General features: G+C 36.5%; 1 protein-coding gene across 4 annotated transcripts in view; it reads left to right on the plus strand.

Moving 5' to 3' along the window:
- The window catches only part of LOC106094346 (proton-coupled zinc antiporter SLC30A8), an 84,737-nt gene that overhangs the window by 39,075 nt on the left and 23,816 nt on the right, over positions 1 to 21,846 (plus strand). For all 4 annotated transcript variants that reach the window (XM_059369397.1, XM_059369398.1, XM_059369400.1 and 1 more), the window contains one exon: positions 6,190 to 6,352. In XM_059369397.1, coding sequence (XP_059225380.1) covers positions 6,190 to 6,352 — 163 coding nt within the window. The remainder of the gene's footprint in view (positions 1 to 6,189; positions 6,353 to 21,846) is intronic.

Consider the following 21,846-nt stretch of genomic DNA (forward strand, 5'->3'; position numbering starts at 1 on the left):
TTTTTACTAAACTTCAAAAGTTTCTCACTGGAAAAAAAGTTCCACGGGGATTTTTTCGCTTTTTTTGAACTTAAATGAAAGCTTAAAATGTTCCCAACATTTTAAGGTATGTCTCGCCATATCCTAGCCATAAATGAGATCGTAGCGATCAAAATACTGAAAAAAGTCAATTTTCAAGTAGTGCTATATTCATTGCTAAAAAACAAGTATTACGTCACATTTTATTGCAAAGATGTTAAATAAACTTTTATTTGGTAACACTTCTTCTACAAAACACAAAAAGAATCATGGAAATATCTCTATTCTATTCCATTTTATGGAACCGGCAATAAAAAAGTCAATTTTTCAAAAAAGTCGAATTTCCCAAATTTTGTTTTTGTTGTCCTAATTGCACATGACACACTATAGCCATATTTACGCAACATACCTTATCGTAAAGGAAATTTTCATACCTTTCCAACGATGTATAAAACATTTCTCAACTCGGATTCTATCTACTCTAAAATTCATTTACACTTCATTAAACTCTATATAAAAATGTCTATTTGTGAAATGGAACCTTATATGGGGCCTACACTAAAACATTGATAGATTTGCCCAGGGTTTACAATACAAATGTGTTAGAATAAAAAAAGGTCTCCTGCCAAAGTTTAAAAAAATTGGAATAAAAATATGTGTTTTAGAGCGAAAACACTTCGCATCGGCGTGCGTTTATATGTATATTAGCTACTCCCAAAATAAAAAAGCATTTTAGTTTTGTATTATTTGATTTTATTCTCTACCAAATAATCTAAGGTATCAAAATTTAAAAGCTCTTTAATTTGAATGGCATCGGGATCGTCCTTATCTATATCGTCACATATTTTTGGTAGCCATTTAGTTCTGATGCTGTATAGTACCGGATCAGACGATAACAATAAATATTGAAGTAAATCATAATTTTGGTTAAATTTGGTGCTCTTTCGGGTATTGAAAAGCCGGAACTGTTTAACATCTCTATTACGGGATTCCTGAGCTTCTTCTGTAAGTTCTCCTAACGGAAGTATGTTGTATTCCACAATTTCCTTGCCATGATGTAAGACTTTATGTACTGTCGGTGTTAAAGCTTTCCACGAATATAAATCAGATAAAATGTTTTTTGTGTCATTACTATAAGCTTCAAATTTGGTTGAATTTATCATCTTTTTGCTATTGATTACAGCCAAAATCACTTTGAATCGTCTTAGCAAGTGTTCATCAAGACCGGTTATTTTAGATGTCGATACGGGGTCCTCAAAAAACCGCCTTGCCGAGTTGCCATCATTTGTGCTTCCGTATCCGTAAAGAGGTTTATCTATTATAAGTCCCTTTTGTTTAAACTCCAACTGGATTCGATTCTTCTCTTCCTGCCTCATTTTGTGAAGATCTTGGTTGTTTCTAGCAGAGACATCGCGGTTTCCAGGGCTAGTCCGATATTTAAGGTCATACGATAAATGCAAACAATACTCCATGAATCGAATTCTACAGTGCAGGGGCGAAATACCGAAATTGAGCGCATTTTCGTTTACTATATTTTCATCAGACTTGTCCTCGAATTGCCCATTCTTCTTGCCACAAATATTGCATCTCCAATTGGACATAACGCCAGTTAATGCGTTTGCCACCTTTCCATCGATCATAGTGAGTTGTAGTTGAAACGAAACTTTTATATTTCTTCCCAATTGGTTTATAACAATCATGGGTAATGCAGCAATTTCTTCCTTTATTTCGTTCACCAAAGATCGTGTTGTGTTCCGGTCTTCCTTTGTATACTCAAACCGAATTGGGCGACATAAATATTTTGACCCAGGTGTTCTATTTATCCATATATCTTGAAATGCATTTTCTTTCGATGATGAAGATTGGTCCTTGTACAATCTCATTCTCAATGGTACTAATGATGCCATGAAAATTGATGCGAAGTTGGTATCTATTTCTGTTTGTTGCTTATATTCGGAAAATCCAGATGATCCATCACAACCCCATTTGCTGATCAAAACCACTTCGGAATTATTACATGTGTTCAACTGTTCTTCAGTAAAATTAGAAATAATTCTAACAGCTGTATTTTCAACAAGATCAGCAAGTTTCACTCTTGCTTTTAATTCGTCCACGTATATATTTGATGGCACCATTTTCGTCCTGGTGTTGTACAATTTATGTTTTGAGGGTAAACAACCCCATCCTTTTTCACGAAGAGCCTTCCTCATTGTTGAGTATTTGTTTCTTGAGAGGCCTAGGTTCAAAATCAGGGCCAGTGCATCTTCCTCCGTGAATTCTGTAGTCGATTTTGGAGTTGGAATACTTTCTACCATTCTCTTTACCCTTTTCGGAGATGCTAATGGTAAAACATCGACAATTCGTCCAACATTTTTTGGTTGTGTTTTTAACAATGCTGTTTTGAACGTATCTTTTATTAAATTTGGCGGATGTGCCGCCAATAGTTCCTCTTGTTTTTTCTTTTTGGTTTTCTCCGTAACTTCGTCGTATGCTTTGCTAGGCCGGCCGGGAATCAGCGGTTTAATTTCAATAAGTAGATCCGATTTCAGCCACTTCTCATACATTTTGAAAAACTTGATTTTTGCGAATGAACATTCTGGCAACCTTCTCTCAAATGATTTGTAGAATTTTTCAAGTTTGTCTAAAGCGTCTTTATTTAGCCTTATTCCATATATGTGGTCCAAAGTGTAAACAAGTTCCTTAAATGACTCCGTGTATGATTTGGAATCATTTTTGATGTCCCATACAATTTTCGAAAGAGTGGAATACTTCAGTATGACTTCCATAACTTATAAATGTCCTTTACGCCTCTACAAAATATAATGAAGAAAATTTGGATTTTGTTCAAATATTTATGCAATATATTCACAATTAATGACCCATTTCAGGTATCAGACGCAATCGTAAAAAGGGGTCCAAAGTGCCTCTTTTTACTTACTCTTCTATAATTATTTACCTGGACTCGAATTTGGTTAAAAAAAATGACAATGAATTTTTTATGGGTAGGTTTTTTCACATTCATTGATACGGTGGATTTCCTGGGAATTCGACATAGCGAAACAGGTAACATTTGTCTGCATCAAATCTTAACACAAATATATATATATATGCAGGTATATTTCTAGGTTACTTTTTATTCAAAAATCATCAGCTTACATTAAAAATAGATGTAGGTACTATACAAACGCACGCCGATGCGAAGTGTTTTCGCTCTAAAACACATATTTTTATTCCAATTTTTTTAAACTTTGGCAGGAGACCTTTTTTTATTCTAACACATTTGTATTGTAAACCCTGGGCAAATCTATCAATGTTTTAGTGTAGGCCCCATATAAGGTTCCATTTCACAAATAGACATTTTTATATAGAGTTTAATGAAGTGTAAATGAATTTTAGAGTAGATAGAATCCGAGTTGAGAAATGTTTTATACATCGTTGGAAAGGTATGAAAATTTCCTTTACGATAAGGTATGTTGCGTAAATATGGCTATAGTGTGTCATGTGCAATTAGGACAACAAAAACAAAATTTGGGAAATTCGACTTTTTTGAAAAATTGACTTTTTTATTGCCGGTTCCATAAAATGGAATAGAATAGAGATATTTCCATGATTCTTTTTGTGTTTTGTAGAAGAAGTGTTACCAAATAAAAGTTTATTTAACATCTTTGCAATAAAATGTGACGTAATACTTGTTTTTTAGCAATGAATATAGCACTACTTGAAAATTGACTTTTTTCAGTATTTTGATCGCTACGATCTCATTTATGGCTAGGATATGGCGAGACATACCTTAAAATGTTGGGAACATTTTAAGCTTTCATTTAAGTTCAAAAAAAGCGAAAAAATCCCCGTGGAACTTTTTTTCCAGTGAGAAACTTTTGAAGTTTAGTAAAAAAATTGGCCATTTTGGTCTTAAGATAACGGTGTTGTTTGATATCGAAATTAGCCAAATTAGCACTTAAAACTTTTCTTAATACCTCGACTTTGTGAAAATGGAAAGAAATGATAATGCTTTGATGGCCAAAGTTTGCGAAAACTTAAAGGAAATGGGAGTATCTTTTTTGAAAAATTTTGCAATTTTTTGACAAAAAAAATATTTTTCATATTGAAAACGATGCCATTTTTAAACCGCCAAAGATATTCACGTGATTCCTTTTGTATTTTATGCACACATATGCTGGCATAATTTGTGTGAAGTATGAAGTTTATAGCTTTAAAATTGACGGAGTTATTTAAAAAACACTGAAAAAAACCAAGGCCAAATTTTCATATTTTAAAATTAAACAATTCATAACTCCTTAACAGTACACGATGGCATGGTACTTTATGCATAAGTTTTTTAGATCTTGTCAAGCTCTTTCTCTAGAGTCCTAAATCATGTAAATCGGTTGAGTAGATCAAAAGTTATGGCCCCCAGAAGCTTGGAGAAGTCAAAAGTGGTCAACTTTCACACCCTGTAGCTCACCCTGTATTAAAGATATGGACCAACAACAGCACTTTTCTGAAAGCCTATGTCCTCCTCTACAAATGTCTAGAACATTTTGTATGGCTAAAATCAACAGATAAAAAGTTGTAGACTTATTTCCAATTTTTTTGCCATTTGGCCCACTGTGCAGCGCCAATTATTGGTCTGTTAACACTGGCAACGATAAAATTCCAGGTAAATTTTCGGTTGAGGCCAAGGCTTAAGGTAAGAGTTTTTATACCAAATGTTTTAATGGGGGACTCATTAGCAGCTATTAATTCAAGACTTGATGGATTTTGGCGTTTTTCAGTTGAGGTAGCCGGGAACACAGATACATCAGCCCCAGTATCGATGAGAAACTCATATTTGAGGTTTGCATCACGAACAAAAAGGCGACATATCTGTTGGCAATCCTCATCCGTCACCGAAGATGAGGAGCCTTTTAGTTTTCCGGAGAAAAATTTGGCACAAATGAGCAGGGCTGGACACATTTTTTAGCACGATCACCAAACTTATAATGATACCAACAAAAAGGTTTATCACGTAACTTACTATGTGACCTGCCTCTTGATTTTGAACGGCTTCTTGATTGATTTGCGAGTGCCTCGATTTTCTCGATTATTTCTTCATATTTGGCTGTTAAATCCCGAATTTGTGTCGACTCTGTCGGTTTTCTTGAGGATATAGCACTAACATCCCATGATCCCGCGGTTTCAGAAATCTTATCGGCCATAGCCGCCAAATTGCTTAAAGATTCATTGCTTACCGAAAAAATTGCTTGAGTTTGCTTCGGAAGTCGTTGCGTCCAGAGAGTTTTTAAAAGTTCATCCGAAACCTCACCAGAGGCTAAACAGATCATCTCACAAAGCAATGTTGATGGTTTTTTATCGCCAAGTTCCATTTCACGCAACAAACGCTTCAACCGACTTCCGCCTGTATCACATGTGGATACACCACATAATATATTGTCCCTCAGCGGACCTATCTTTGCAGATCTACAGATCAGAATTGTCCGTTATGCATAGTTTAGTAAGTAAGTTGTTAATAAACTTTCTTACAGCCTAGAAACTCCGAAGTCAATCATGAGGAAGATTGACTTCGGTGTTACATTATTCAAAGCACCCTCAATATCAAGATATGCTATGTACAATTATTCCTATATTCCTTGACAGTGAGAGAATCCCATATTAAGCCTTCTAAGTCGTGAATGGCTGCTTCAGTGGGTTAGCTCGTGCTATATACATACATGCTGTTGCCGAGACAGACAGGTGTTCTTCAGAGATCTTTGCCCTACGATATGTATCTATCAACCTCTCTAGAGTCTTTGCCAAAGGGGTTGACAGACTTATAGCCAGAAAATCTTTCGCTTTCGTGTTGGTAAAAATAAAAGGAATTAGATTTAGTTAGGCGGCCACTCTAAGGTGCATACATTCAAAATATTTTTAAGCATGTGTGTGAGTGGTTAAACGAGAATGTTGATAACATAACCAACCAACTACCTCCATTCCGCACACACTCATGACTATTACGTGTCTAGAGATCCACTCATGTTTATTGTTTTCGTTTTCAACAACAATTTCTTTTTCAATGTTTTCGGTTCGGTAGTTACCTTTTCATTTTTTTTTCTGTTCTGTTTTTGTTTCTCCCCCTCCATTTGCTGTTGCCGATGCCATTGCTGCCGTTCCTTCTGCTACTACTCCATGTAGATTGTTGAATTCCTGGGTGGCTACATAGCCGGAAGCTTAGCCATTATGACGGATGCCGCACATTTAGCATCAGATTGCATTAGTTTCGTTATTGGTCTGGTAGCCATCTGTTTGGGCAGTAGACCGCCGGATGCAAAAATGTCATTTGGATACAAACGTGTGGGTACGTATAACTTTACCATAATCGCCTCTAACCAACTAACAAATACAAGCAACACACACACACTACATTACCTTAACTTGTACATATCCACCTATACATATGTACAACGCTTTAGTAAAGCCATTGAACATTACTTAATTTTGAGTGCATTTTAGTAAATTCCTCGACCCAGGTGAGAGTATCTGTGTATTCTGGTTATGGATAAGGACCATAGCAACACAGTATCAGTCGATTTTGTGGCAAGCAGATTGGAAGAATAGAGAAAGTACTTCCACGATGGAAGCCATTTTGAAACAGAAATATACGATGCTTTATCGATGAAGTGGGAAAAAAGAAAAAAAGACACAAACATTTGAATTGATTGTGCGATATGCGCATATAGTATTTTATATGTAAGTGAAGACCACATTTAATTCGTGATTGCATGCCACATCCAAAACTATGGTTACAACTTTCGAGATACTTGTTGTTCATTCGTTAATATCCTATCAAAGAAATTCTATAGGGGTCATTGGCGTAGCGGGGGAGGGTGCTAGGGAAGCTAAGCACCCCCCAGCGAATCTGGAGCACCCCCCCAGAATGTTAGTTAGTATCAACTACTGTTAACTATTGGTTGTATTCTATTGTATTACAAACCTTCCGATCCTAAAAACAAGTAAAAAGGCGTTAAGTTTGGCCGGGCCGAACTTTGGATGCCCACCACCTCGGGTATATATGTAAACCACCTTTCGTCAAAATCCGGTGCAAAATGCATACCTTATGCCCCATAGGAGCTATATCAAATATGTTCCGATTTGGACCAAATGCTAATAGGTACAAGTCATTGTCCGATTGTGTATAATAAAATATTGGTCTTTTTAGTAGCTATATCCAAAAATAAAAATTTCGAAGAGCCTACCACAATTCACTGTCCAAAATTTCATTGACATCGGACAATAAATGCGCCTTTTATGGCCCCAAACCCTAAATCGAGAGATCAGTTTATATCGCAGCTATATTCAAATCTGAACCGATCTGGGCCAAATTAAAGAAGGTTGTCGAAGGCTCTAACACAACGCACTGTCCCAAATTTCGGCGACATCGGACACTAAATGCGCTTTTTATGGCCCAAAACCTCAAATTGAGAGATCGGTCTTTATGGCAGCTATATCCAAATCTGAACCGATCTGTGCCATATTGCAGAAGTATATTGAAGGGCTTAACTTAACTCACTGTCTAAAATTTTGGCGACATCGGACATTAAATGCGCCTTTAATGGACCCAAATCCTCAAATCGAGATATCGGTCTATATGGCAGCTATATCCAAATCTGGACCAATCTGGGCCAAATTGACGAAGGACGTCGAAGGGCCTAACACAACTCACTGTCCCAAATTTTGACGAAATCGGACAATAACTGCGTCTTTTATGGGCCCAAGACCTTCAATCGAAAGATCGGTCTATATAACACCTATATCCAAATCAAAGGGCCTAACACAACTCACTGTCCCAAATTTCAGCAAAATCGGATAATACATGTGGTTTTTATGGTCCTAAGACCCTAAATCGGAGGATCGGTATATATGATAGCTATATCCAAATCTGAACCGATCTGGACCAAATTGACAATTTGGTCCGATTTCAGCGAAATCGGATGATAAATGTGGGTTTTATTGGCCTAAGACCCTAAATCGGCGGATCGGTCTTTATGGGAGCTATATCAAGATATAGTGTATAGCCCATCTTAGAACTTAACCTCCTTATAGACACAAAAAAGAATCTGTGATTTAAACAGACAGGCGGGCAGACGGACAGACGGACGGACATGTCTAGATGGTCTTAGATTTTTACGCTGATCAAAAATATATATACTTTAGAGGTTCGGAAATGGATATTTCGACGTGTTGCAAACGGAATGACAAAATGAATATACCCCCATCCCTTGGTGGTGGGTATAATAAACCGTTAAGAAAAACTTTATTTGCTTACGAAAGTCATTAGCGTACTTTATTTGCAAAGCAATGGGGACGAATTGTGAATCTGCATTATTTACTGGAGTTCTTCTCCGTAGACATAATTAGGTACTATATTCTTATACTAAATACTCTGGCGAGTTACATATAATTTTACCTTTAAAGAGAAAATTTTGGGACCAAATTTCGAAAAGAAGCCTGCAGGTAAGTTGAAAAGCCAGCAAAAATTAAACAAAAACTCAATCCCCTCAATATTGTTATTTAAAAAAGTTATATTATAGAGTAAAATCACAATAAATCAAACACCGATTATGTGCAAATGCTTTGAACGCGTTCGAATCCTGGCGAGAACATCTGACTGAGCGGTATTTATCCCCTCTTAATGTTGGCGACATTTGCGAGGTACAATATCATGCATGGTCATTTAAAAAATTTTCCCCAAAGAGGTGTAACACTGCGGGAAGCCATTCAGACTCGGCTATAAAAGAGGTCCCTAACCATTGAGTTTAAACTTGAATCGGAAAGCACTCATATTCTTCCTTAGGGTAATGTTCTCATTAGGGAAGGAATGACACTTCAGACATTTCGACTTAAATATGGATATCAAATTCGTGCTGCACTTCCAAATCCCTTTAATTTGAGCCCCATATTGCCATGGCTGGTAAATACAAACCGTTTGGAGGGTATTTTGGGGCTGGAGCGGCCACCGGCACTTTGCACTGAAAACATATATCAAATTAGCTCTTCATTGCCAACGAAAATCCACTCCCTAATAACTTTCATTTGAGTCCCATATAGCCATGGTCAGCTAAAATGCCCATTTGGTGGAATTTGGGGTGGGCGACGTCCCATTACTTGGACCTAATGTTTTATGCCATATTTGTAATCAACCGCCCAATACTTTTCATTTGAGTCCCATATTGGCATTCGAATATATCTGTTTAGAAGAGTTTTGGGGTTGGAGGTTGCCCTTTGGGTATTTGGACCCAAATTTTTATACCATATTCTTTTTCTGGTCTCCAATACCTTTCATTTGATACCCTTATTGTGCCCATCGGGCAATTTTCGGATATGTGTGGCGTTTTTGTGGTAAGGGGGTGGGTCCGCCTCCACCATATATCTAAAAATTATACAGCCTACGTTTCCTTCCAGACAACCGTGCACAATCTTTGAAAATGTTAAGAAAATCGGTTCAGCCAAGTATCATCATAGTCATAATGGGTCTAATAGCGTTTTTGAGAGGCGGCGTGATCCCCATATACTACGATCTGAATTTGTATGCCAGATTTGAAATCTACTCCCGAAGACCTTTCATTTGAGCCCAATGTTGAAATGAACGTCCAATATGTCCGCTTGGGGGAGTTTTGGGTTTAAGGCGGCCCGATGGGTACTTAGACTTAAATTTTAATATCATATTCGTATTCTACTCTCCAGTGCCTTTCATTTGATACCTTTGTTGTCCCGATCGGTCCACTTTTGATTTTGGGTTGTGTTTTTGGCATAAGGGGAGGGTTCGTCCCCCTTCCGATACCGAAAAATTATATGGCCTGGAAGGAACCATAGCTTCCAGACCAACCTACACAATATGCGAAAATTTCGAGAAAATCGGTTCTGCTGTTTTTCAGTCTCTACAGAACAAACAAACCGAGTCCCATATATCCGTGATTGGCTAATGTGTCCATTTTGGGCGTTTTTATGGAAGTGGAGTGACCGCGTATACTTCGACATGAATATGTATGCCAGATTCGTTGTCTACTTCCGCATACTTTTCTTTTTACACCCTATTGTCCTTATCTCACTTTTGATTTTGGGTGGTGTTTTTGGCGTAACGTATAAATTATAAAGCCTATTCCTACTTTCGGACCATATTCGTAATCTACACCTGAATACCTTTCATTTGAGTCCCATATTGTCATGATCATCAAATAAAACTACCTTAAGCGATTTTTGGGCTGGGGCGGCCCCCAGGTACATTGACCCAACTTTTATTATGAAATTCGTAGTCTACTCTTGAATTCAGTTAAATCCCATATTGTCCCGATCGGTTCACTTTTATTTTTGGGTAGTACTTTTGGGGTAAGGGGGAGGTTCCGCCCCCCTCCCGATATCAAAAAATTATATGGCCCATGTTTCCTTCCAGACCAACCTACACAATCTGTGAAAATTTCAAGGTAATCGGTTCAGCCGTTTTTGAGTCTATGCGGAACAAACAAACAAACACAAATTGAATTTTATTTATAAGAAAGATTGCTTTACTTATTCATTCGCTCTTTGCTAATTATTCACATCTAATTCCCTGATGCTGTAATAGCAAGATGAGTGCAATTTTGAAACTTAAACCTTACTGCTGAAAACTCTATAGCTGGCTGAAAATACCAGCTTGCCTTCCAAGCAGAACTTCAAAAATATTTAAAAAGAAAATTCGCAAAATCAGAAAGTATAATGCAATTCAAGGGACATTTTGAAATTGAAGATGAACGTGAAAATAGTTCGATTGTTTAAGCAGATTAGTAGGATAGAGAAAGTAACATTTCGGCATTTTTTTCCAAAGCGAGTCAAATATTATGCCGAAAGAGATGATTTTTATTTGTGGAATATTGCTGCAAAGAAATGAACTGATCAACAGCTTCCTTGTACACATGAATTCGCATCCAATGTTTTAAATGTCGAAAAGTGGCTAAACTCGTTTACAATTTTTTGCTATGCTAATTTGATAATGACTGTCATGGCTACATATTTCTAAATTTTATGAAAGAAGGCTATGGAATTTAAACATCAACTGAGACATACATTTCCATTTGCCTACTGGTCAACATCTCAGTCATGAAACCTTCTGAAATCTACCTCTGCTCTCATTGCATTGACCGCAACGTCTACTGGCACACATATCTCCGTTTGCTTTCTGAAAAATATCTCATTATAAAACTTCAAATCCCAAATCTTCCTGTGACAACATTTATTCGAATTATGGTCTACCTATGTATGTAGGAGTATTACATTGACTTCCACAACATAATTTGTCCCTTGTTTAATATCCATTGCTTATAAAGGGTGATTTTTTTGAGGTTAGGATTTTCATGCATTAGTATTTGACAGATCACGTGGGATTTCAGACATGGTGTCAAAGAGAAAGATGCTCAGTATGCTTTGACATTTCATCATGAATAGACTTACTAACGAGCAACGCTTGCAAATCATTGAATTTTATTACCAAAATCAGTGTTCGGTTCGAAATGTGTTCAAATTGGTCTTAGATGGTCTTAGATTTTTACGCTGATCAAAAATATATATACTTTAGAGGTTCGGAAATGGATATTTCGACGTGTTGCAAACGGAATGACAAAATGAATATACCCCCATCCCTTGGTGGTGGGTATAATAAACCGTTAAGAAAAACTTTATTTGCTTACGAAAGTCATTAGCGTACTTTATTTGCAAAGCAATGGGGACGAATTGTGAATCTGCATTATTTACTGGAGTTCTTCTCCGTAGACATAATTAGGTACTATATTCTTATACTAAATACTCTGGCGAGTTACATATAATTTTACCTTTAAAGAGAAAAGCCAGCAAAAATTAAACAAAAACTCAATCCCCTCAATATTGTTATTTAAAAAAGTTATATTATAGAGTAAAATCACAATAAATCAAACACCGATTATGTGCAAATGCTTTGAACGCGTTCGAATCCTGGCGAGAACATCTGACTGAGCGGTATTTATCCCCTCTTAATGTTGGCGACATTTGCGAGGTACAATATCATGCATGGTCATTTAAAAAATTTTCCCCAAAGAGGTGTAACACTGCGGGAAGCCATTCAGACTCGGCTATAAAAGAGGTCCCTAACCATTGAGTTTAAACTTGAATCGGAAAGCACTCATATTCTTCCTTAGGGTAATGTTCTCATTAGGGAAGGAATGACACTTCAGACATTTCGACTTAAATATGGATATCAAATTCGTGCTGCACTTCCAAATCCCTTTAATTTGAGCCCCATATTGCCATGGCTGGTAAATACGAACCGTTTGGAGGGTATTTTGGGGCTGGAGCGGCCACCGGCACTTTGCACTGAAAACATATATCAAATTAGCTCTTCATTGCCAACGAAAATCCACTCCCTAATAACTTTCATTTGAGTCCCATATAGCCATGGTCAGCTAAAATGCCCATTTGGTGGAATTTGGGGTGGGCGACGTCCCATTACTTGGACCTAATGTTTTATGCCATATTTGTAATCAACCGCCCAATACTTTTCATTTGAGTCCCATATTGGCATTCGAATATATCTGTTTAGAAGAGTTTTGGGGTTGGAGGTTGCCCTTTGGGTATTTGGACCCAAATTTTTATACCATATTCTTTTTCTGGTCTCCAATACCTTTCATTTGATACCCTTATTGTGCCCATCGGGCAATTTTCGGATATGTGTGGCGTTTTTGTGGTAAGGGGGTGGGTCCGCCTCCACCATATATCTAAAAATTATACAGCCTACGTTTCCTTCCAGACAACCGTGCACAATCTTTGAAAATGTTAAGAAAATCGGTTCAGCCAAGTATCATCATAGTCATAATGGGTCTAATAGCGTTTTTGAGAGGCGGCGTGATCCCCATATACTATGATCTGAATTTGTATGCCAGATTTGAAATCTACTCCCGAAGACCTTTCATTTGAGCCCAATGTTGAAATGAACGTCCAATATGTCCGCTTGGGGGAGTTTTGGGTTTAAGGCGGCCCGATGGGTACTTAGACTTAAATTTTAATATCATATTCGTATTCTACTCTCCAGTGCCTTTCATTTGATACCTTTGTTGTCCCGATCGGTCCACTTTTGATTTTGGGTTGTGTTTTTGGCATAAGGGGAGGGTTCGTCCCCCTTCCGATACCGAAAAATTATATGGCCTGGAAGGAACCATAGCTTCCAGACCAACCTACACAATATGCGAAAATTTCGAGAAAATCGGTTCTGCTGTTTTTCAGTCTCTACAGAACAAACAAACCGAGTCCCATATATCCGTGATTGGCTAATGTGTCCATTTTGGGCGTTTTTATGGAAGTGGAGTGACCGCGTATACTTCGACATGAATATGTATGCCAGATTCGTTGTCTACTTCCGCATACTTTTCTTTTTACACCCTATTGTCCTTATCTCACTTTTGATTTTGGGTGGTGTTTTTGGCGTAACGTATAAATTATAAAGCCTATTCCTACTTTCGGACCATATTCGTAATCTACACCTGAATACCTTTCATTTGAGTCCCATATTGTCATGATCATCAAATAAAACTACCTTAAGCGATTTTTGGGCTGGGGCGGCCCCCAGGTACATTGACCCAACTTTTATTATGAAATTCGTAGTCTACTCTTGAATTCAGTTAAATCCCATATTGTCCCGATCGGTTCACTTTTATTTTTGGGTAGTACTTTTGGGGTAAGGGGGAGGTTCCGCCCCCCTCCCGATATCAAAAAATTATATGGCCCATGTTTCCTTCCAGACCAACCTACACAATCTGTGAAAATTTCAAGGTAATCGGTTCAGCCGTTTTTGAGTCTATGCGGAACAAACAAACAAACACAAATTGAATTTTATTTATAAGAAAGATTGCTTTACTTATTCATTCGCTCTTTGCTAATTATTCACATCTAATTCCCTGATGCTGTAATAGCAAGATGAGTGCAATTTTGAAACTTAAACCTTACTGCTGAAAACTCTATAGCTAGCTGAAAATACCAGCTTGCCTTCCAAGCAGAACTTCAAAAATATTTAAAAAGAAAATTCGCAAAATCAGAAAGTATAATGCAATTCAAGGGACATTTTGAAATTGAAGATGAACGTGAAAATAGTTCGATTGTTTAAGCAGATTAGTAGGATAGAGAAAGTAACATTTCGGCATTTTTTTCCAAAGCGAGTCAAATATTATGCCGAAAGAGATGATTTTTATTTGTGGAATATTGCTGCAAAGAAATGAACTGATCAACAGCTTCCTTGTACACATGAATTCGCATCCAATGTTTTAAATGTCGAAAAGTGGCTAAACTCGTTTACAATTTTTTGCTATGCTAATTTGATAATGACTGTCATGGCTACATATTTCTAAATTTTATGAAAGAAGGCTATGGAATTTAAACATCAACTGAGACATACATTTCCATTTGCCTACTGGTCAACATCTCAGTCATGAAACCTTCTGAAATCTACCTCTGCTCTCATTGCATTGACCGCAACGTCTACTGGCACACATATCTCCGTTTGCTTTCTGAAAAATATCTCATTATAAAACTTCAAATCCCAAATCTTCCTGTGACAACATTTATTCGAATTATGGTCTACCTATGTATGTAGGAGTATTACATTGACTTCCACAACATAATTTGTCCCTTGTTTAATATCCATTGCTTATAAAGGGTGATTTTTTTGAGGTTAGGATTTTCATGCATTAGTATTTGACAGATCACGTGGGATTTCAGACATGGTGTCAAAGAGAAAGATGCTCAGTATGCTTTGACATTTCATCATGAATAGACTTACTAACGAGCAACGCTTGCAAATCATTGAATTTTATTACCAAAATCAGTGTTCGGTTCGAAATGTGTTCAAATTGGTCTTAGATGGTCTTAGATTTTTACGCTGATCAAAAATATATATACTTTAGAGGTTCGGAAATGGATATTTCGACGTGTTGCAAACGGAATGACAAAATGAATATACCCCCATCCCTTGGTGGTGGGTATAATAAACCGTTAAGAAAAACTTTATTTGCTTACGAAAGTCATTAGCGTACTTTATTTGCAAAGCAATGGGGACGAATTGTGAATCTGCATTATTTACTGGAGTTCTTCTCCGTAGACATAATTAGGTACTATATTCTTATACTAAATACTCTGGCGAGTTACATATAATTTTACCTTTAAAGAGAAAAGCCAGCAAAAATTAAACAAAAACTCAATCCCCTCAATATTGTTATTTAAAAAAGTTATATTATAGAGTAAAATCACAATAAATCAAACACCGATTATGTGCAAATGCTTTGAACGCGTTCGAATCCTGGCGAGAACATCTGACTGAGCGGTATTTATCCCCTCTTAATGTTGGCGACATTTGCGAGGTACAATATCATGCATGGTCATTTAAAAAATTTTCCCCAAAGAGGTGTAACACTGCGGGAAGCCATTCAGACTCGGCTATAAAAGAGGTCCCTAACCATTGGGTTTAAACTTGAATCGGAAAGCACTCATATTCTTCCTTAGGGTAATGTTCTCATTAGGGAAGGAATGACACTTCAGACATTTCGACTTAAATATGGATATCAAATTCGTGCTGCACTTCCAAATCCCTTTAATTTGAGCCCCATATTGCCATGGCTGGTAAATACGAACCGTTTGGAGGGTATTTTGGGGCTGGAGCGGCCACCGGCACTTTGCACTGAAAACATATATCAAATTAGCTCTTCATTGCCAACGAAAATCCACTCCCTAATAACTTTCATTTGAGTCCCATATAGCCATGGTCAGCTAAAATGCCCATTTGGTGGAATTTGGGGTGGGCGACGTCCCATTACTTGGACCTAATGTTTTATGCCATATTTGTAATCAACCGCCCAATACTTTTCATTTGAGTCCCATATTGGCATTCGAATATATCTGTTTAGAAGAGTTTTGGGGTTGGAGGTTGCCCTTTGGGTATTTGGACCCAAATTTTTATACCATATTCTTTTTCTGGTCTCCAATACCTTTCATTTGATACCCTTATTGTGCCCATCGGGCAATTTTCGGATATGTGTGGCGTTTTTGTGGTAAGGGGGTGGGTCCGCCTCCACCATATATCTAAAAATTATACAGCCTACGTTTCCTTCCAGACAACCGTGCACAATCTTTGAAAATGTTAAGAAAATCGGTTCAGCCAAGTATCATCATAGTCATAATGGGTCTAATAGCGTTTTTGAGAGGCGGCGTGATCCCCATATACTACGATCTGAATTTGTATGCCAGATTTGAAATCTACTCCCGAAGACCTTTCATTTGAGCCCAATGTTGAAATGAACGTCCAATATGTCCGCTTGGGGGAGTTTTGGGTTTAAGGCGGCCCGATGGGTACTTAGACTTAAATTTTAATATCATATTCGTATTCTACTCTCCAGTGCCTTTCATTTGATACCTTTGTTGTCCCGATCGGTCCACTTTTGATTTTGGGTTGTGTTTTTGGCATAAGGGGAGGGTTCGTCCCCCTTCCGATACCGAAAAATTATATGGCCTGGAAGGAACCATAGCTTCCAGACCAACCTACACAATATGCGAAAATTTCGAGAAAATCGGTTCTGCTGTTTTTCAGTCTCTACAGAACAAACAAACCGAGTCCCATATATCCGTGATTGGCTAATGTGTCCATTTTGGGCGTTTTTATGGAAGTGGAGTGACCGCGTATACTTCGACATGAATATGTATGCCAGATTCGTTGTCTACTTCCGCATACTTTTCTTTTTACACCCTATTGTCCTTATCTCACTTTTGATTTTGGGTGGTGTTTTTGGCGTAACGTATAAATTATAAAGCCTATTCCTACTTTCGGACCATATTCGTAATCTACACCTGAATACCTTTCATTTGAGTCCCATATTGTCATGATCATCAAATAAAACTACCTTAAGCGATTTTTGGGCTGGGGCGGCCCCCAGGTACATTGACCCAACTTTTATTATGAAATTCGTAGTCTACTCTTGAATTCAGTTAAATCCCATATTGTCCCGATCGGTTCACTTTTATTTTTGGGTAGTACTTTTGGGGTAAGGGGGAGGTTCCGCCCCCCTCCCGATATCAAAAAATTATATGGCCCATGTTTCCTTCCAGACCAACCTACACAATCTGTGAAAATTTCAAGGTAATCGGTTCAGCCGTTTTTGAGTCTATGCGGAACAAACAAACAAACATAAATTGAATTTTATTTATAAGAAAGATTGCTTTACTTATTCATTCGCTCTTTGCTAATTATTCACATCTAATTCCCTGATGCTGTAATAGCAAGATGAGTGCAATTTTGAAACTTAAACCTTACTGCTGAAAACTCTATAGCTGGCTGAAAATACCAGCTTGCCTTCCAAGCAGAACTTCAAAAATATTTAAAAAGAAAATTCGCAAAATCAGAAAGTATAATGCAATTCAAGGGACATTTTGAAATTGAAGATGAACGTGAAAATAGTTCGATTGTTTAAGCAGATTAGTAGGATAGAGAAAGTAACATTTCGGCATTTTTTTCCAAAGCGAGTCAAATATTATGCCGAAAGAGATGATTTTTATTTGTGGAATATTGCTGCAAAGAAATGAACTGATCAACAGCTTCCTTGTACACATGAATTCGCATCCAATGTTTTAAATGTCGAAAAGTGGCTAAACTCGTTTACAATTTTTTGCTATGCTAATTTGATAATGACTGTCATGGCTACATATTTCTAAATTTTATGAAAGAAGGCTATGGAATTTAAACATCAACTGAGACATACATTTCCATTTGCCTACTGGTCAACATCTCAGTCATGAAACCTTCTGAAATCTACCTCTGCTCTCATTGCATTGACCGCAACGTCTACTGGCACACATATCTCCGTTTGCTTTCTGAAAAATATCTCATTATAAAACTTCAAATCCCAAATCTTCCTGTGACAACATTTATTCGAATTATGGTCTACCTATGTATGTAGGAGTATTACATTGACTTCCACAACATAATTTGTCCCTTGTTTAATATCCATTGCTTATAAAGGGTGATTTTTTTGAGGTTAGGATTTTCATGCATTAGTATTTGACAGATCACGTGGGATTTCAGACATGGTGTCAAAGAGAAAGATGCTCAGTATGCTTTGACATTTCATCATGAATAGACTTACTAACGAGCAACGCTTGCAAATCATTGAATTTTATTACCAAAATCAGTGTTCGGTTCGAAATGTGTTCAAATTTTGACAAATTTTGTTCAGCGATGAGGCTCATTTCTGGTTGAATGGCTACGTAAATAAGCAAAATTGCCGCATTTGGAGTGAAGAGCAACCAGAAGCCGTTCAAGAACTGCCCATGCATCCCGAAAAATGCACTGTTTGGTGTGGTTTGTACGCTGGTGGAATCATTGGACCGTATTTTTTCAAAGATGCTGTTGGACGCAACGTTACGGTGAATGAACACATTTCGAACCGAACACTGATTTTGGTAATAAAATTCAATGATTTGCAAGCGTTGCTCGTTAGTAAGTCTATTCATGATGAAATGTCAAAGCATACTGAGCATCTTTCTCTTTGACACCATGTCTGAAATCCCACGTGATCTGTCAAATACTAATGCATGAAAATCCTAACCTCAAAAAAATCACCCTTTATTAGCCACAACAACATCATCATATCACTGTGTGCAACGCAGCAACAAAATTCCATCCCTTTCTGAATATCCATTATTGTTGCATGATATTGTTTCTCATTTGAAAATCATGTGTGCATTGCAACAACAACATTCTGTTACTCGTTCTCTATCCATTGCTGTTGGATGTATTTAAATGATTGTTACTTGAAACCACATATATTTATTGCTGTCTTACTTTAAAACTCAACAATATTACTTTAATGTTTCGTTTGTGTCGCAGACCACGCGTGATCTGTGGAAAGTTATGCTATTATTCATGTTTGCCCGTTATGTGTTTTGATTATCGATCGGGCAATTTTTCTGATTTTCGTTCTAAAAATTAAAACCTTCTCTTTCAATTTATTATATTTTGATTTACACTCCTTCTAATAACACTATCATAAACTATGTAACAGTAATTTTCAGCAAACAGCTGACTTTCAGGCTTTAAATAAAATTAAAAAATTAAATATGGACTAAAGTCCACCTTTTCATACCCATCCTCTTAGAATACACAGAAGTTCTGAAAAACACACATACACATATAAAGGTATGACTTTCGGGAGAATTATAAGTGTTGGAGCTGTGTGTATATAAACCGATTAAATTTAGCGATGTCATAAATCATAAATAAGTACGATATGCCAGATTTTTTAAATAAAGGTCGAAAAATCTTCACATAATTTCCATATTTGTTCAAATAGGAGGAACATACAATATGGGACTATATCCATATTTGGACAGATTTTGACCAAAATTACCAGTTACAGTAGAAGTCATAAAAAAAAATCGTTCAAAATTTAGAACCGATCGGTTGATAAAAGGGATTGGTATGTCCTAAAAAATGAATTTCGGGGCTATACTAAATCTGAAACGAATCACCAATCATATCAAGAATCATAAGAGCATATTATATGCCGAACTTCGTGAAGATTGGATTAAAAAATCTTCAAATTATTGGAATATTAGTAAAAATCGAGGGAACAAAAGAAAGAAAAATATATTTAAATCTGAGCAGATAGCATCCATTTCAATAGCCTTCCAAACTCAAATGACCAAATCGAATCAAGAAGTGATTCTGAGTCGTTCGCTATACTTAAAATGAATTCATGTATTTTGCCTTTGATGGTTACAAACATATTCACTATCTTATAATATTCCGCATCACAGGAGTGGTATAGGGAATAAAAATAGTTATATACAGCGGTCAAAAAAAGTATTCATCATTCAATGTTTTTTTTTAATAAGTCTACAAAACACAATTGGAATAAAAACATATTAAACTAATGATGCAGTAGTGCTTGTGTGATATATATGTACACAATTTCATTGTTTTTAAAGAAAAAAATAGTATTTATTGGAACAAAAAGGGCCATTTTACAGCTGAACACAAAAAATTAAACAAAAAAAGTATTCATCATTGCAAAAAAACAAAAAAATAAATAACATAATTTAAAAAAATTAATACTTTGTTATTCGACCACCGCGTCTTATAACTTCTTTTAAACGGTTTGACATCGATTGGACTAATTTAGCGGTTATATTTTGGTCTATATTAGTCCATTCCTCCATTATCACCTGTTGCATTTGACTCTTGCTCGAAAAATTGCGCGTTCTCAATTTGCGTTCGAGATGTTCCCAAAGATGTTCAATTGGGTTCAAGTCGGGACTTTGAGGAGGAGTTTTAATGACTTTGGGGCAGTTATACAGCATCCACATCTTGGTATTTAAAGCAGAATGTTTGGGGTCATTATCTTGATAATATTGAAAGTTATTACCAAGCCCAAGTTTTACAGCACTATCTTTTAAATTCCTCTTTAAAATGTCAATGTAATACTTATGATCCATTACTCCATTAATAATTTCAAGATTTCCCGCTCCTGAAGCCGCCATACACCCCCAAACCATTAAACCACCTCCACCATGTTTTACAGTAGCAACTGTGTTTCGTTCTTCAAGCTCTGTATTTGGTTTTCTGTACACTATGACCTTTCCATCGCACCCAAAAAGATTAAACTTGCTCTCGTCTGCAAAAATGACTGTTTTGCAAAATGATTCGGGCTGTTTTACATACATTTTTGCGAAGTTTAGCCTTTTCACTCGGTTTATTTTATTTATAAAGGGCTTCTTACGTGCAGTTCTTCCTCTGTAACTATGCCTTTTGAGTGTATTTCGAATTGTTTGTGTAGTAACTTCCTTCCCTAAATATTCCATAGTGTTTTTACGAAGAATGGTCGCATTTGTCTTCGGAGTTTTCTGAACTTGCCGCACTAGCCAACGCACATCTCCAACTGAAAGTGCTTTTGGTCGACCAGATCTTGGTTTATTGTCAACAGTTTTCGTTTCTGTCCACTTTCTGATGATGGATTGTATAGTAGATCGTGGTCTATTTAATATTTCACTGATAGTTTTTTGAGTTAAACCATTCCTGTGGTGTTTTATTATCAAAACTTTTACCTCATCAGAAACCTCGTTTTGCTTACGACCCATTTTGACAAAAACTATATTTTCAATGAAATTAAATATTTGCTGTCAAGGGCAAAGCCTCCTTTACTAAATAAAACAGAAAAGGGGGATTCCCAAATAATATTTGAATTTGACTTTGATGATAGCACATCAATGATGAATACTTTTTTTGTTCTGTTTTTGGTGTTATTATATAAAATTGCATTTTTTGCGCTAATTAAATTTATTTTTTGAATTTATTTTAAAACATATTACGAAAAATAAACTATTGCATAAAACTGCATTATTTGTTTACTTTAAATTTTCTTCAATTACCCAAAATAAGTGAATTTATTATCAATTTTGCTAATGATGAATACTTTTTTTGACCGCTGTACGTTCGTAAAAAGAATAATTTTTGGTCACATACATATTTTTCTAAAATTTAAGCGATTCTGCGAAACAATTTATTCTGCATTCAGATATCCCAGAAAACCAAATATTGTAAATTGCTTTCGATGTTCGACATGCTATGGGATGTTCGATATGCTCTAATAAAGGGTGATTTTTTTGAGGTTAGGATTTTCATGCATTAGTATTTGACAGATCACGTGGGATTTCAGACATGGTTTCAAAGAGAAAGATGCTCAGTATGCTTTGACATTTCATCATGAATAGACTTACTAACGAGCAACGCTTGCTGTGTTCGGTTCGAAATGTGTT

This window comes from Stomoxys calcitrans, chromosome 5, assembly GCF_963082655.1.
Source record: "Stomoxys calcitrans chromosome 5, idStoCalc2.1, whole genome shotgun sequence".
Lineage (NCBI taxonomy): Eukaryota > Metazoa > Arthropoda > Insecta > Diptera > Muscidae > Stomoxys > Stomoxys calcitrans.